At 41.2% G+C, this 17,378-nt stretch overlaps 1 protein-coding gene across 4 annotated transcripts in view; it reads left to right on the top strand.

Moving 5' to 3' along the window:
• The first annotated feature begins 6,303 nt into the window (after positions 1–6,303).
• The window catches only part of MICU2 (mitochondrial calcium uptake 2), a 105,512-nt gene continuing 94,437 nt past the window's right edge, over positions 6,304–17,378 (top strand). For 2 of the 4 annotated variants that reach the window (XM_066369182.1, XM_066369181.1), the window contains exon 1: positions 6,305–6,522. In XM_066369182.1, the coding sequence (XP_066225279.1) occupies positions 6,340–6,522 (183 nt within the window). In that variant the 5' untranslated portion in view covers positions 6,305–6,339. Of the gene's footprint in view, positions 6,523–17,378 lie in introns of all 4 variants that reach the window. The other 2 variants (XM_066369183.1, XM_066369180.1) reach the window with 2 other exon arrangements.

Here is a 17,378-nt window from a genome sequence, read left to right on the forward strand (position 1 = left end):
CTTCAGGATTTATGCATTTTAGTTGTGATTGTTGCAAGGCTTTTTCTACAAGCTTTAAAGCTTGTTATCCCGCAGCTGTAAGAAGCCGAGGAGAAGCTAGTTCAGCCGAGCCTCTAAGACTATCAAAAAGTGGTTTCAGTTCCCCGGTAGTTAATTTCAAGGAAGGTCTAAGCCAATTAATGTCTCCTAACAGTTTCTGGAAATCATTTAAAGTTTGCAAATGATCTGTCCTGATTTCTATTTTCTGTGGATGAATTTGTTGTCCCTCAATAATTTTTCCTAAATAAGAAAAAGGTAAAGATTGCTGTACTTTTTCAGAAGCTATATAAAGTCCTGATTCTTTCAAAGAATATTCTAGTTGTTGCAAAATGATCAACACAGTGTCTTTATCTGGATGAGCGATAAGAATATTATCCATATAATGAATTATGTATGCCTTAGGGTGCTGCCTTCATACTGGAGAGATAGCTTGAGAAACATATTTTTGGCACAAGGTAGGACTGTTAGCCATACCTTGAGGCAAAATTCTCCACTGGTATTGCTCCATTGGAGCCTAGAAATTAAATGAAGGAACACTGAATGCAATCATGCAGGTTTAAAGGAATAGTAAAAAAGCAATCCTTCAAGTCAATAATTACAAGGTGAAAATTCCGTGGAATGGCAGTAGGAGAAGGGAGTCCTAGCTGGAGAGGACCCATAATTTCCAGTCTTATTTATTGCTCTCAAATCTTGTAATAGTCTCCAGTTTCCTGATTTCTTTTTAATGACAAATATAGGCATATTCCATGGACTATTGGATGGTTCAATGTGCCCAAGCTGTAACTGCTCTTCTACCAATTGAGCAGCTGCCTTAAGTTTCTCCTGAGAAAGGGGCCATTGGTCTACCCATACAGGATTATCTGATTTCCAAATAATTGGGTCTGCACAATGCATTATTGGGGTAGCAGGAGCTACCAAGGCCCCTATGCTAAATTTTGATATCCTAATCCACACCTTCTCGTATTGGGTGCCACTTCTATGAGGGTGAGAATTCCCCACTGTTCTTTTCCCTAGACCCTTAGTGGGCAAAAAAATCCCTGATCAAGCATTTGAGTGCTGACTAAACTATTAGGACTGACAAGCAACACTCCCATATTTTTCAAAACATCTCTACCCCACAAATTAACTGACCATCCAGGGAGCACATAAGGCTGAAAAAATCCAGAATGACCTTCTTTATCTTCCCATTGTAAAAAACTAGAACTTTGTTGAGGGGATTTACTCTGCCCTATACCTTGTAATTCTGTGGCTGCTGCATGAGTGGGCCAGGAAGGAGGCCAATGTAGCTTAGGAACAACAGATACATCAGCTCCAGTATCTAAAAGTCCTTTAAATTTACGCCCTTGTATTGTTAGTCCATTTCAGGGCGTTCCTGACCTATTTTTTTTTAAATCCAATTGGCAAAATCAGAGGAGCCAATCACTGGTTTCCTTGGAGCCTCCTTTGCAGGATGTGGCCTGAGAAGCAGAATTAGCATCCTTATACTATTCTTCTAAGTGCCTGAATTAGCTGTGAGACAAATTCTTAAAATGACTTATTAGGGCCCTGCTTAATTTTGCTCAATTCCTTTGTTTTGCCTGAGTATAACCTTACACATAAACAAGACAATTTTTTTTCTTTTGTTGTTGTTGTTTTGTTTTTGTTATTTTTTTAATTTTATTTAAACAATTTTAATGAGGTGACATTGATTAATTAGGGTACACAGATTCAGAGAAAACATCTCCAGGTCATTATGACATTTGATTAAGTTGTATATCCATCACCCAAACTCAAATTGTCTTCCATCACTTTCTATTTAGTTTACTTTGAGACCCTCACCTGTCCCACCACCTCGCTCTCTTCCCTTCCACTCTCCGTGGTAACCACCACATTTTCTAAACAAGACAATTTATGCACAAAAAACACAAGTATAACATATAACTTTGATTAATCCTAATACTTAAATTGCTATTTGGCTCTTAACTTTAAACAAACCCAACAATGCACTAACCAAATCAGTAAATCTTAAGGATCTACATTCTATTCTATTTAAATTTAAATGAGCGCTCCTTACAAGTTCTAAAAACATTTTATTTTTTCTAAATATTAAAGCCAGCATTTCCAATTTTTGCATGCAAAAAAAAAAACTTAATTCAGGCCTTAAAAACAGACACATTTTGACAACATTAAACAAAGACTAAATAGAAACAAGAATTAGACGAACCAGACAAACCAGAGAGAAACCCGGGATTTCAGAGCACATCCAGATTAGAAAGATGCCTGCCTGATATTAGTCAGGGCACTTTAAGACAGAGAGACTGAAGGATGTGACTAAACAAAATCTCCCCAAGAAAATTAGCTCTCGGCAGCTGCTGGGATATTTTCTATAGTCAGATCCAACACAGGTTCCCTGCTCAACCTCCAGGCAAAGAACAAGAAAGAAACAAAATGATAGTTCAGCAGACCGCAGTCAAAACATTAAAGAAAATCAGACCATGACAGGAAAAGCTGCAATCTTCCTAATACCTGAGTCTACTTTCCATTCTCAAGAAAGTCCAACTTCCACAGCAAATAATTACCCCCAAGAGACAAGCAGAAGCAATCACCTTCCAGCCATTTGGGGGAAGAGCCTTTGCCCTAATAGTATCTAATAAACCAAGTGAAAAGGGGGCAGTAGGACCATACTGAACACAAGCAAGTTTAAGCTCTTTCAGAGCTCTAAAAGGCACAGGTTTATGTTCTCACACTAGTCTCCCTGTATCATCCTGTCTTTCTACAACAGGAAAACGGGTAAAGCCATCATTTATTGTTTCCCCTACATTTCAAGCCTGGTCTATAGATTGTTGGAGAGGGGATTTCCCAGATTTTGAGCTATAGACTCTGCAATCAGCCCAATAAGGGAATGGAGGAGCAGAGGGTTGAATGTAGGAAGGAGCTGAGGGCAGCGGAGGCCCTGCGGCTAAGGCAGCCATAGCCACGAATTTTTCATCCCCCGTCAGTCTCAGACTCCAAGTTATCCTCGTTTTCACATCCCTCTGTTACAAGCTCACCCTGATACTCTTCAGACAACGATTTGTCTTCATACGAAAACATTTCTACATAAAGGTCCCTTATTTTTTACCCTATCTGTCCCATAATCTTTTACTCCTGACTACACTTTCCCCAAAAACTTTCTTTACTCACTGTGCGTACTTCACTTTGGGGAGTTTCGTCACCTTCCTTTAGTTTTAGTTTCCTTGTACTCAAGTCATCTGTTCGGGCGCCACTTGCCACGGACCAGCGCGGCTCCTAATAACGGTGCGGAATAAAGGAAACATACTTATCAAAACAAAAACAATGGGACCAGAAGGACTCTTCAAAATGCCTGGCAGTATCCCAGTGCCCCATAGCCCCAGTTTGCTTTATTATATAGCCATATGCAAATCAAGGACCTTGATACAAAGTTGCACATCCAAGGCTAAGACAGGAACTCTTCCAAGGAAAAAACAGGATATATTAGTGAAATCTACCAACATCTGAAACAAACAAAAAGTCAGAGGAAGGGCATGTATATTGCTTCCAGCAACCCAAGGAAGCAAGTAGAGTGGGTGCAAATACTCAGCATATGGAGATGGAGGGAAGAGAACTTAGCCTTTTGCTAAGCCTCAAATCTACAATGGCTTTTTCCCATTTACGGTCCACAACAGTGAACAATGCTGCAATGAACATGGGGCTGCATGTGTCTTTACATATCAACGTTTCTGAGTTTTGGGAGTATATACCCACTAGAGGGATTGCTGGGTCATAAGGTAGTTCTATTTTCAGTTTTTTGAAGAACCACCATACTTTCTTCCATAATGGTTGTACTACTTTACATTCCCACCAACAGTGAATGAGGGTTTCTTTTTCTCCACAGCCTCTACATCTTTTGCTATTATCTGTCTTGTTGATAATAGCTAATCTAACAGGTGTGAGGTGGTATCTCATTGTAGTTTTGATTTGCATTTCTCTAATAACTAATGAAGATGAACATCTTTTCATATATCTGTTGGCCATTTGTATTTCTTCCTGAGAGAAGTGTCTGTTCATGTCCTCTTCCCATTTTTTTATTGGATTGTTTGTTTGTTTGTTGTTGAGTTTTATGAGTTCTTTGTATATTTTGGATATTAGGCCCTTATCTGAGCTGTTGTTTGAAAATATCATTTCCCATTTAGTTGGCTGTTTATTTTGTTGTCAGTTTCTCTTGCTGAGCAAAAACTTCTTAGTCTGATGTGGTCCCATTCATTTATTTTTGCCTTCACTTCCCTTGCCTTTGGAGTCAAATTCATAAAATGCTCTTTAAAACCCAGGTCCATGAGTTTAGTACCTATGTCTTCTTCTATGTACTTTACTGTTTCAGGGCTTATATTTAGGTCTTTGATCCATTTTGAATTAATTTTAGTACAAGGGGACAAACTGTAGTCCAGTTTCATTCTTTTGCATGCGGCTTTCCAGTTTTCCCAGCACCATTTGTTGAGGAGGCTTTCTTTTCTCATTGTGTGTTGTTGGCCCCTTTATCGAAAATTATTTGATCATATATATGTGAAAACCTAAAATCTTGAATTGCAAAAAAAACTGTTGCTCACAGAGAAAAGCTAATGTCAGATTTGAGATCAGCACACTCAAATTAGGTAAGAACAAGTGTTTTTGTGGATGCAACAAAAATTTTGTTCCCCAGTGTAATAGAAGGAATAAGGTATAAGAGAAAAAGTTGTTATGAAAGCTACTTGTTTCTGAATAGATAAGAAAGTTCATGAAAGCTAAGGGTTTATGTAAGTTGCAGAAGGTTTGTGCAGGTTTTAAGCGGTTTGTACGAAGAGGGGAAAAAAGGGTTTAGGGAACAGAATAAGCCTCTATATTCTAGCAAATGTTATGCCTCAAGTTTATGTATATACAAAATAAAAGAGGCTTAGATTTACTTTTCGTTCAACAAGGTAGCTTATGTGCAGCATTAAGAGAAACTTGTTTCTATACTAATAATTCTAGTGTAATTAAAGAAAACCTTTCTTTAGTTAGGGAAAACATAGAAAAGAATTTGAATATTCAGAGAATTAGTTCCAAAGAATGTTTAATTAGTCATCACAGCTTTTGTTTACAATTGGTCCTCTGACTTTGATTTTACTATTTCTAATAGTAGGACCATGTTTAATCAATTTTATAACAAGGGTTGTTCAAGAGAGAATAAACTATCAAATTAATAGTAATCAGAAATCAATACACACCAATACAAGAGGGATAGCAACGAAAACGACAATGAATCAATGATTTGATTAAAATTTAATTAAAACCAGTAGGGAATAAAATGTAGAAAAGAAAGGCTTGTAACATAAATAATTTTTGGCAAACTTACTTTCTCTAAAACAAAGAGACTTCTAGTAGAACTTACTTTTTCTGAAAGTTACTCCCTATTGGCCTTGGACTAGCTTTGCAAAGTAGCAGGTATTCTCAGAATGTTTCTCCCTGAACCCTATAAATAAACATTGTAAGAAAGCTTGTTTCACTGTTTTGTTTTACTGCTATACTTTCTCCCCTCCCTACTTCTCAGTATGTAATTCTCCCTATAAAACCTAATTCAAAAATACAGTTGGCGCCGTTTTAATTTGAACTTAGGTTTCCATGCAGTCCACGTAGCCAGCAAACTAAAGACTCCTAATTTCTTAATTTGGCTAATTTATTGACTGTGTGGCAAGATGTCTTATCTCGCTGTTCCAATACAACAAAACAACTTTACTTAACTGCTTAAATGGTACTGTGAACAGCAGATACCTTCCTGTGGGAAAGTACCTGCGGATTCTGAGTCACGGGACGCTTTAAGCACCCGTTAATACAGGTGGACTCCGGCACCGAGAGCAAAGGCAGGTCCCAGGAATGCGCCAAGCCCCCGGCTCCGCACCCGGGCCTTTCCAGGGCGAATTCGCTGTCAGCGCGCGCAGATCGGAGGCGAACCGCACAGCTGATCACAGCTACCATGAGGTGATCGTGCCGCCTTGCGTGCACAGCGGACCCCACGACCCGGACCCCTCGGTGACCAACAGGCGACACGCTCGCTTACGGACAGGGGCACCTCCTCCGTACACCACACGGCTCCGTTTAGCCTCGGGGGCCTGTCTGACGATCCTGGCGCTTCTCCAGTGCCATCTGGCCCACGACAGCGGAAGGCGTTCCCTCCGTCCCCGGTGCTGCCCTAAGTCGCCTGCAGCGCACGCACGGGGCAGGCGTAGAAGGCGGGGCGAAGCCTGCGGAAATCGCGAGGCCCACGGATGGGATAGATATCGCGTAATTGTGCCCTGCGCTTCCGCAAAGATGGCGGCGGCGGCGGCTCGGGGTCTGCGGCTGGCTGCTTGGGGCGGAAGGTTGCGGCGCGGACTAGCAACCGGCCCTGTAGCGTCCGTGGCCGGCGTGATGCTAGGAGGAGCGGTAGTGGCGTGGTACCATGGCCGCATGAATGTAGCGGCGCGGGAGGGCAGCGTCACTGCCGCAGTGCAGGTAGGGACGGAGCCTTCGCGCCCGCCGCCGCCAAGCTCCTCCGACGCGAGGGCTGGGGTTGTGGCGGGTGGGTGAGGCTCGGATAGCGCGACGCGAGCCCCAAGGCGCGCCCCCGAGGGCGTGCGGGGCCGGTGACAGCGCGGCGCACCTCCCGGGACAGCCCGCGGAGCCCGACGCCATGGTCCATCCTCAGCGACACCGCCGCGGTACCGATGACAGAGGCCGTGTCTCTCGCAGCAATGACCGGGCCCCTTTCCTCTGCGCGGGGAGCCCTCATTCCCGTCCCTGCAGGGAGATTGACCTAATACATAGAGCACTTTTGTTTCGTCGTAAAAAATGGCAACCATAAAAATTAACCGACTGATAACTTCCAGAGTTTATGATCCGCTGTAAACACTATTACAGGATTCTAAAAACCTTAATGCTTCAGTGTACTGTGAGCACAAAGTCAAAGATGATTCTTCTATAAAACCTCCGCGTGTTCAAGGCGAAGGTCACGTTTTCTCGTTTGACATAAAATGGCTACGTGAAACATTTGAAAATTTGAAGGAAAAAACCCTGCTTTTTAAATATCTTGTGGACATTTTAATTTTAATAGGTTTTTGTAGGGGAGGAGGGTTGTTGTATTTACATTATGCCTTTTTCATGATAGGTTTTTGTAGGGGAGGAGGGTTGTTGTATTTACATTATGCCTTTTTCATGAAAATCCCCAGAAACAGATACAGCAAACTAGAGGAATGCAGACCTTGTGAGTTAAAATCGACAAATTATACCTTTTACTTGTATTAAATTAAAATGCTGGTAGGTAAAATGTGCAGTAACTCTCTCATAGTCTTACCCCACTTTTGATCACAAGGGGCAGGATCTATCTCTCAGCGTTTTATGGCATTTCTGTGAGTTAATCTGTTTCAAGCTGTATATTATTCCCGTCACTGTTTTCTCTGTGTTCTCAGCCCCTTAATCCATCCTGTTTAGGACACTTAGGTTCATCTTCCCAGCGGAAACCATTAGTGCCTAGGACCGTGATGGTGAACCTATGACACGCGTGTCAGCACTGACACGCATAGCCATTTTCGATGACAAGCACTGCATGCGGCCGCATACCAGAGAAGTATGGGGCCACATGCCGAGAAGGACGTTTCATCCTCAGCTCCTGCACGGCCAGGTGTAGTAGCCGAGGATAAAACATTTGCTGTAGTGTAGACACTTTGTGCTGGAGGTCTGTAGGCGGAAACAACAGAACTCCCGCACAGAGCGTCTAGTTCTGGGACTTCCGGTTAGGTCATTAGGGGATCTTGACCTCACTTCCCGCCGGGGCGGAGCAGGGAGCAGCAGAATGCGTGGGGGACGCATTTCTGGGGGCCCTGTGATCGCCATTACCAGCAACCACATAACCACAGCAACCATCATCCAATCTACTGTTTTGGGTGTGTTGGATTTCTAATTGACCATCATTACTGAGATAAGTGAGGGGGACTCTGGGAGAGGTGAGGGCCTGTGCTATGGGTGCCATTTCCCGCCATTAGAAATAGTGGCGGCCTGACCTGTGGTGGCGCAGTGGATAAAGCGTCAACCTGGAAATGCTGAGGTCGCCAGTTCAAAACCCTGGGCTTGCCTGGTCAAGGCACATTTGAGAGTTGATGCTTCCAGCTCCTCCCCCCTCCTTTCTCTCAGTCTCTCTCTCTCCTTCTTTCTCTCCTCTTTAAAAATGAATAAAGTAAAATTTAAAAATTAAAAAGTTGTAAACATATAATGTTCATTACTAAAATAGTTAATAAATATTTATAGAAATAGTGGCAGCCATCTTAATTTACATAAGATGCAACTTGCAGAATTTCAAGACAGCATCTGGGCTCAGGTGTTTGTCTACTTGAGGTCAAAGCTTGAGTATCTGGAAAAGTGCCGCTTGGAGAATCAAGAGGAGTGCCACTACGAACAGGAAATTTGGAGTGCCTGGAACGGATTACCAGATACTTAACACCCTGAAAAATATAGCAATGGCTTTACTCACAATTTTTCCCTCTACGTACTTTTGTGAGACCTTATTCTCAGCATTAAATAATATCAAAACTAACAAAAGAAACAGATTGACAGATGAAGTTAGTAGTGCTTGCTTGGGCTTAAAGTGTACAAAATACCAACCTTCAATTGAAGATTTAGCCAATGAAATTCAGCAACAAAAAAGTCACTAATAGGCAGGGTTAGTTAAGCCCCCTCACTTATCTTAGTTCACAACAGCCCAATATCAAGACCAACAAAAGAAATCGACTGACTGTTGAACAAAGAAGTCACTAAGCAGGTAAGTTAAATAGTTACTTTTTGGTTTATTAAATACAGTTATATATTACAATTATACATTTTTGTTATTTAAACTATAAATATCGCGAAATTATGGTTTTTTTCCTGAAATGACCATACCACCCGAGTTGTGCTCGGTTTTTTGGCGAATTTTGACACACCAAGCTCTAAAGATTGCCCATCACTGGCCTAGGATAAAATCCAAATTTTTTAAATCTTGTCATTCAGAGCCCATCTAGTCACACTCTGACTTGTCACAACTCAGACACATTTTCCAATCAAAGTGGACTCACCCTTGTCCCCTGAGCAAGACTTCAGTTTGACCACCTCAGCAGTTTGTAGTCTCATTTCTGTTCATCTGTCTCTTGCTTTGTTTGGCCCACTTCTAAGGTGATTGTGCCTTGAATTCCTGACATGACAGTAAAACACCAGTGTAGTAGTTTGAATTCTCCCCAGTTCCCTCTCCTCCTTTAGCATAGCTAAAGGAATATACAACACATTTTATTAGGTTTTTTTAGAAGGTCTATTAACAGCATTGCTTGATCTGCTTTTGGACCAATTTAAAACAGTAGATCTCATCCTTCTAACATCATAGCGGACTTTAAGGTGACCACACATTCCTCTCAGCAGCAGTGGCCGAATATAAGAGGGTTTAAGAGGTCTGTAGTTTGAAAAGTCTCCCTCTACTTCATCAATTCTGGTAACACTTTCTGAGGGGTGGGGGCCCGCAGTCCCTCCACTGCTGTCACCACCACCATTTGGGAGTCATGTATAGTTGAGAATTACTGACATAGATGTGTACCATCTTTGGGTACAATTTTATGTATTAGTATAGTTGTTTCACTTAGTATTATAAGGTGATAAACTCTTCCTAATATGGATTTATAATAAATGACAATGTCCTTTATTTTTAACTATCACACTAAGTAATTTTTCCAATAAAAAGAACGATTTTAGGCCTTGGCCAGTTTCCCAGTGGTTAGAGCATCAGCCCAGCTTGTGGACATCCCGGGTTAATCCCCGTTGAGGGCACATAAGAGAAGTAGCCATCTACTTTTCTGCCCCATCTCCTCCTGTCACAGCTAGTGGATCCAGTGTCAGCCATGGGCACTGAGGATAGCTCAGTTGATTCAAGCTCCAGATAGGGGTTGCTTGGTGGATCCGGTCAGGGCTCATTCAGGAGTCTCATCTCCCCTCTGCTCACTTAAAAAAAATAAAAATATTTTATATAGTAGTTGAATCTTTCCTGGTTTCTGTGTGACCAACAGCTTGTGGTCAGTCAGGAATCAATGGTAGAATCCAAAATCCTGAAGCAGCAAATATATTGAAATTTTCCTTCTTTTTTTCCTTTCTTCCTTCTATAGTTACTGAAGTACCTGCTCGGTGTCAGGCAGCATGCAGGGAGTGGGGATTCAAGACACAGTTGAAGTGCTTCCAGTTTCATGGAGCAGGCACTTTTCACACAGGATGCTGTGATTGGGTGATAAGTATGGGTGCTATGGGAGCACAGTGGAAGGGCATCCAACACAGTCTTAGTTTACTGAATAATTGATGTGGGCCCTGGCCGGTTGGCTCAGCGGTAGAGCGTCGGCCTGGCGTGCGGGGGACCCGGGTTTGATTCCCGGCCAGGACATATAGGAGAAGCACCCATTTGCTTCTCCACCCCTCCCCCCTACTTCCTCTCTGTCTCTCTCTTCCCCTCCCGCAGCCAAGGCTCCATTGGAGCAAAGATGGCCCGGGCACTGGGGATGTCTCCTTGGCCTCTGCCCCAGGCGCTAGAGTGGCTCTGGTCGCGGCAGAGCGACGCCCCAGAGGGGCAGAGCATCGCCCCCTGGTGGGCAGAGCGTCGCCCCTGGTGGGCAGAGCGTCGCCCCTGGTGGGCGTGCCGGGTGGATCCTGGTCGGGCGCATGCGGGAGTCTGTCTGACTGTCTCTCCCCGTTTCCAGCTTCAGAAAAAAAAAAAAAAAAGAATTGATGTGAACTGACACCTGTCAGATGATTTGGAGTTTGCCAGGCAAAAAGCCTGGGAAGAATATTGCAGGCAATAGCATTGCAGAGATCTGAAGTTAGGGGTTTCACTCAGTAGAATAATGAGCTGCAAAATATGAGGTTCAAGACTGGGGCTGAGTGGTGGCAAGCAGTCAGATCATGAAGTGCCCCTTAAGGCATATGACAGAAATGTTTACCTGAGGATATCAGGGAGCCATTTTCGGGTTACTTACCCCTCATAGATCCCAAAAGATCTAGACATAGAATTCAAAAATTCTATGAACTTAGAAAAAATGACATTTTTGTTTTTATTGACCTGTATTTAACATTTTCTTCAATTACAAATGTAGGCAACAAGCTGCAATAGTATTAACAGTAACTGACTTTGTCATCAATAAAAATCTCAGATATTTTCCTGTTATATTATGGTTGTTACAAGCCCTGGCTGGTTAGCTCAGCGGTAGAGCATCAGCTGGTGTGTGAAAGTCCTGGGTTCGAGTCCCAGACAGGACACATAGGAGAAGCGTCCATCTGCTTCTCCACTCCTCCTCTTCTTTCTCTCTGTCTCTCTCTTCCTTTCTGCAGCCAAGGCTCCATTGGAGCAAAGTTGGCCCAAGCACTGAGGATGGCTCCATGGCCTCCACCTCAGGTGCTAGAATGGCTCCGGTTGCAATGAGGCAATGCCCCAGATGGGCAGAGTATCGCCCCCCTGGTGGGTTTGCTGGGTGGATCCGGGTAGGGCGCATATAGGAGTCTGTCTCTGCCTCCTCTTTCACTTCAGATAAATACAAAAAAAAAAAATGACAGTACATTTAAAACTAGTATGCCAGGGGCAGTAAACTTTATAATCGTATACACACGTTTAATAACCAGAAAAGATTATAAACCTAATGAAGACTAAAGCTTTCTTGCAAAGGTAAAGCAAGAATGCAAAGACTTGTTACACGTTGTCTCAGGGAAAAATGGCTTGAGAAACAGATACATGATGATAAACCTTTGATGTTTATAAACCCAAATGGAAGTAAAAAATCAAAGTTTGTAAATGGCTGACTAGATTATGAAAAAAAAATGACAAAAGTTGTACCCTGTAATTAGATGTAATTTGTGCCTGTGGCATAGCTATTTGTCCTGTATGAATGAGAGGTTGTCTTTTCTTCCTTGATAATAGGATGGTACACGTATATCCTATTGGGGGGAAGAGGCAGGAAAAAAAGAAAACCAGGTCATAATATAAAAACAAGCATATTTTAGTCTTCTTTTTTGCAGTTATATTTGTTTAGCTGAACTCAAGTAAAAAATTACTCTTTGTCCTATAAAACACATGTTCTACTAGAAAACATATACAAATTAATGCCTTTATTCTTGTGAATTTTGGAATTTTATGAATTACAACATTGCATAAACATATCCTAAGCCACCAATAATAGGTATGTAAACTTTTTTTTTTTTTACAGAGACAGAGTCAGAGAGAGGGACAGATAGGAACAGAGAGAGATGAGAAGCATCAATCATCAGTTTTTCGTTGCGACACCTTAGTTGTTCATTGATTGCTTTCTCATATGTGCCTTGCCCATGGGCCTTCAGCAGACCGAGTAACCCCTTGATAAAGCCAGCGACCTTGGGTCCAAGCTGGTGAGCTCTGCTCAAACCAAATGAGCCCACGCTCAAGCTGGCAACCTCGGGGTCTCAAACCTGAGTACTCCACATCCTAGTCTGACGCTCCATCCACTGTGCCACCGCCTGGTCAGGCGAGGTATGTAAACTTAAATGTTGTACTTTTAGCCTGACCAGATGATGGCACAGTGGGTAGAGCGATGGCCTGGGATGCAGAGGACTCAGGTTCAAAACCCCAAGGTCACCAGCTTGAGTGTGGGATCATTAACATGACCCCATGGTCGCTGGCTTGAGCAAGGGGTCACTGGCACAGCTGGAGCCACCCCTGCCCCCATCAAGGCACATATGAGAAGTAATCAGTGAACAGTTAAGGTGTCACAACTATGAGTTGGTGTTTCTCATCTCTTTTCCTTCCTGTCTGTTTTTCCCTCTGTCACTAGCTCACTAAAATAAATAAATAACTCATTTCAGCCCTGGCCAATAGGCTCAGTGGTAGAGCGTCAGCCAGGCCCACATGAACCAGGTCCCAGGTTCAATTCCCAGTCAGGGCACAGAGGAGAAGCAACCATATGCTTCTCCATCCCTCCCCACTCCTCTGTCTCTTGTCTTTTCACCTTCCACATCCATGGCTCGATTGGCTCCAGCAAGTTGGTCTCATGTGCTGAGGATGCCTCCCTGGAGCCTCCACCTCAGGTGCTAAGAATAGCTTGGTTGCTGAGCAGCAGCCCCAGATGGGCAAAGCATCCTCGGTAGGGTGACTTGCAGGTTGGATCCCAGGCAGGGTGCATGTGGGAGTCTGTCTCCCCTCCTCTCACTTTAAAAAAAAGCAACCAAGCTTTTATTTGAAATTTTTATGCAGCAAAGATGTCCTTTAGCACTTTGCTTTATTCTGGCTAGACAGCGTTGTTTATTCTTTAATTAATCTGCTTTAGTTGGTAGAAAATATTAAGACATTTAGAGGACCTGGAATTAATAAATTTCTCATTTTATACTTCATCTTGTTGAAGAAGCTTTGTTCTTCCTTTTAAATTTTAAGAGACTTCTATAGCCATATATTGAAAATGGATTGAATCTGATATTCATCTCAGTTATTTAAAGTTAACTATATACACTAACATGGGTAGTACTTAAAATTAGAGCATTTTATTTTATGAATCATTTTACTATATTATCACTCAGGTTTGCTGATTCATCTTTGTCACTTAGTCTTTGAATAGACTGCAGATCTGTTTGGAGATTTGATAAAAGTTACTTACTTTCTCCCAACAAGTGCATGCACATGTTTTCTTTCACATGTAATTTCAGGGAGTTACACGAACAGCAGGAAGTGTGACCATGTAGTGTAGGATTAAGATCCTCTGCTCTAAATTTTTAGATTGTATCCCTTGTCCCTTCCAGGTTCTTAATATTTATCCTTCACATTATGAACTGTTTCAAATGTGAAATCTTCTGGTTCGCTGCTTTGATCATGCCATTATCCTCATATCAGATAATTTACAATATTCACTTCTGTTCTTACTCTACATACTTTTCTAGCTCATTGTATGTTCTGTTAGCCTTATGGTACTAGAGTATCCCAGTTAAAACTTTATAAATGCCTTTGTCTATTACCACATCCAACTTCTTTAAATCAACAATCCATCATCCCAGAGAGTGTCTTCAATTTTATTCTCTTTACCCTCTTGCCTGTGAGTTACGTTATTAAAAAGTTTTCAGCCCCACTGGCCAGTTGACTCAGTGGTAAAGCGTCAGCCTGGCATGTGGATGTCTGTGGGTCAATTCCCAGTCAGGGCACACAGGATAAGCAACCGTCTGCTTCTTTACCCCTCCTCCTGTTCTTTCTTTCTATCTCACTCTCTCCCTCCCCTCCTGCAGCCACGGCTAGATTAAAGCAAGTTGGACTCTGGCGCTAAGGATGGCTCCATGGTCTCTGCCTCTGGTACAACAACAACAAAAAAATGGCTCTGGTTGCAATGGAACAATGCCCCAGATGGGCAGAGGATCGCCCCCTAGTGGGTTTTCTTGGTGGATCTTGGTCAGGGCGCATGCAGGAGTCTGTCTACGCCTCCCCTCCTCTCACACACAAAAAAGTTTTTAGAGCTTAAGGAGTCTGCCTTTAAATTCTTAAGAATGTTACTAATGCTGGTAATGATACATGTTACATTAATAGAGTCTTTTCAAATATAAGTTGAAAGAGTATGTAAACAATAGCCATAAATATTTAGGTATTAATTTTACACTAAAAGTAACTAAATTCATTCAAGTCTTTAAATATTCAGAGTTACTCTTTGGGACTTCACCGCCAATTCAGGTTTGGAGATTTGAGTTTCCCTATTCGTTTGAGAAAGGCAGGCTCTGTCTATTCTAATCTACAAGTATCTGTTCCATCTTTTTCTTACCATCTTCCCAAGATTTAACTGGAAGTATTCTCTTGAATAAACTTTTATATAAAGAGTACAGAGTATATTAATCACCAAATAAATTTTAAAGAGAAGATTACCAAAGGATTAGTTCTGTCTATGCCTGCCCTTTAAGTATGTAACAACTCAGCTTATAAACTATGTTTTGACTGGTTTTGTTTTTCATATATGATCCTAAAATTCTCAGGTGTCAAGAAAAAATTTTTTCTTTAACATGCATCCCAAAGAACTTCATATTTGGTACAGATCCCACTGTTGCTGGGCACATATTAACAGTTATACTAACTTAGTATCTGATTCATTGGCAGTTTTATACTGCTTCTTTCCTGTGCCAGAAGAATAGGGTATAGAAAGTCATTGTTCATTTTATACCTACTGCTGTAAAAGGCATAGAAGGGTGATGATTTGAAGAAGAAAGGTGGCCATGAGTTCTCGTAGTGGTGACAATTGAAGTACTAAAGTGGAAATTTTTTTCCAATTATTTAGCAGTTGTTTACTTCAGTTATCTTAAAGCAAAAAAAAAAAAAAAAAAAAAAGGTGCTTTTTCAGTCATTAGCAAATTCTATAATGGAATCTTTTTAAATCTTCACTGTTAAAGTAATTCAAAAATTACTAAATGAGAGCATTACTTTTTATCATGAAATATGTCCAAAGAATAAGGTAAGAGCAGAAAGGGAACACACTTTGCCAAAATGGCAGTCATGCCAGTCTGAAATGATTTCTTCTAGTTTGTACTTCACAGGTACAAAGCACAGCTTTGCTTGAACAGTAAATTGATTTGCCAAAATGTATAGTCATATTACTTTCTACTTGTATCATGTTACCTAGGTATTCCTTCTTTTAACTGGTGATGTAATTAATAAACAACAGAAATACAAATGGCATGCATCTTCATGCCTTTGTTAGGAAACTAACCCATTTGTCAATTCTGGTGAACTGTCTGGCTCATCTCCTGCTCATTTCCTACAAATACATTTTAATAGAAAAATTTCATCTTGGACATACCATATTAAGATATATCAGTGAACTCCAACCTAAAGCTGAAAAAATATCCATTAAAATTTAAATCAAACATGGTAGGAAGCCTGAACTCCAGTAGCTCATTCACTCAAGTTTACAGATGGAGAGTGTGAAATAGCTGTGTAATCTAGTTTCTGAGATTCCATGATTTCCACGGTGGGCGAAAAATGCAGCCATTTCCATCGGAACAGTTAACACTGTCAGTGGTTTTACCTCTTTCCTCTTATGAAGGCATTTTTTCATCTAAACTAATTAACTGTGCAGTAATTTGTGGTTATAATAAAAGGGCCTGTATTTCTATGTGTGCGTTCTTGAGTGTAGTTGAACACAGCAGAGTACATACCTAGCTCTCTAGGTACTTGAATAAGTTATTAATAAGGTTTACAATATATAAACACAAAAAAACAAGGATTTGCATATTGGTTCACAGGTAATAATCTATTTTTAATTCTTTTTTAATAATCACACTGAGTTTGGAATTGGTTCCCATTTATAAAGATTAATTCATTCCTGCACATTTTTCTTTTAACGATTTAACAATACTATGTAGTAGGCACTGGGAAGGCAGAAAAGATTACTTTACGTTCTTGAGGACTTCAGTCATTAGGACTTTGATAAAGTGTAATCAGGGTCTGTTCATCGTTTGTTTATGCCGAGAGGACATCAAACACAAATGAGTACTTTGAAAGAACTAAAAGAGGTAATTACCAGAATTCTAAACAAATAAGGTAGCAAGACCTTTTAAGAGGGACAAGAAACATGCAGCTGTGTTACATGATTTGTGAAATGTTGTAATTGCCATCAAAAGCAGTAAATGGTTGTTTAATCTGTCTTCTGGAAAAGCATGCAGTAAAAGTTTACTGAAGCTCATCAAAGGTACCCAGGTGAATACTGAAGCTAAGAACACAGCTGCAATCCATCGTGTTCACGCTGAATACTAAGGCTGAGATTTAAATCACAGTATTTGTTTAGTACAAAGACCAATTCATAAAAACAATAGTATCAATAGAATTTTTAAATAGAAATGGAATTTTTGTTTTTATTTTTTTACCTTTTTTAATTGATTTTAATTTGTTGTGTTTACATAGTTACAAGTGTATCCCTGAATATATCTCCCTCCCTCCTCCCCTTGTTCTTGATACCCCCTCTGCCACCTCCCCCCTAATTCCTTCCCCCCTTTTCTCCATGATTTACTATCCAGTCCTCTATCTCTCTGTGTTATATTTATATATGTTTATATACTTCCACTAATGCCTTTCCTATCTTTGATGAGAAGAGGGGTCTTCTCATCCCCTTTCCCTCTGCTCACCTTCCCTCTGGACTCTTTGACCCCTTCTCTGCCTCTCTTGCATTCCTCAGTTCACATTGTTCATTGGATTCCTCATTTGAGTGAAGTCATGTGATATTTTTCTTTCTCTGCCTGGCTTATTTCACTTAGCATAATACACTCCAGGTCCATCTATGTTGTCACAAAGTATAAGATTTCCTTCTTTTTCATGACTGCTAGTATTCCAT

The sequence above is a fragment of the Saccopteryx leptura genome, chromosome 2, assembly GCF_036850995.1.
Source record: "Saccopteryx leptura isolate mSacLep1 chromosome 2, mSacLep1_pri_phased_curated, whole genome shotgun sequence".
NCBI classification, from domain to species: Eukaryota; Metazoa; Chordata; class Mammalia; order Chiroptera; family Emballonuridae; genus Saccopteryx; species Saccopteryx leptura.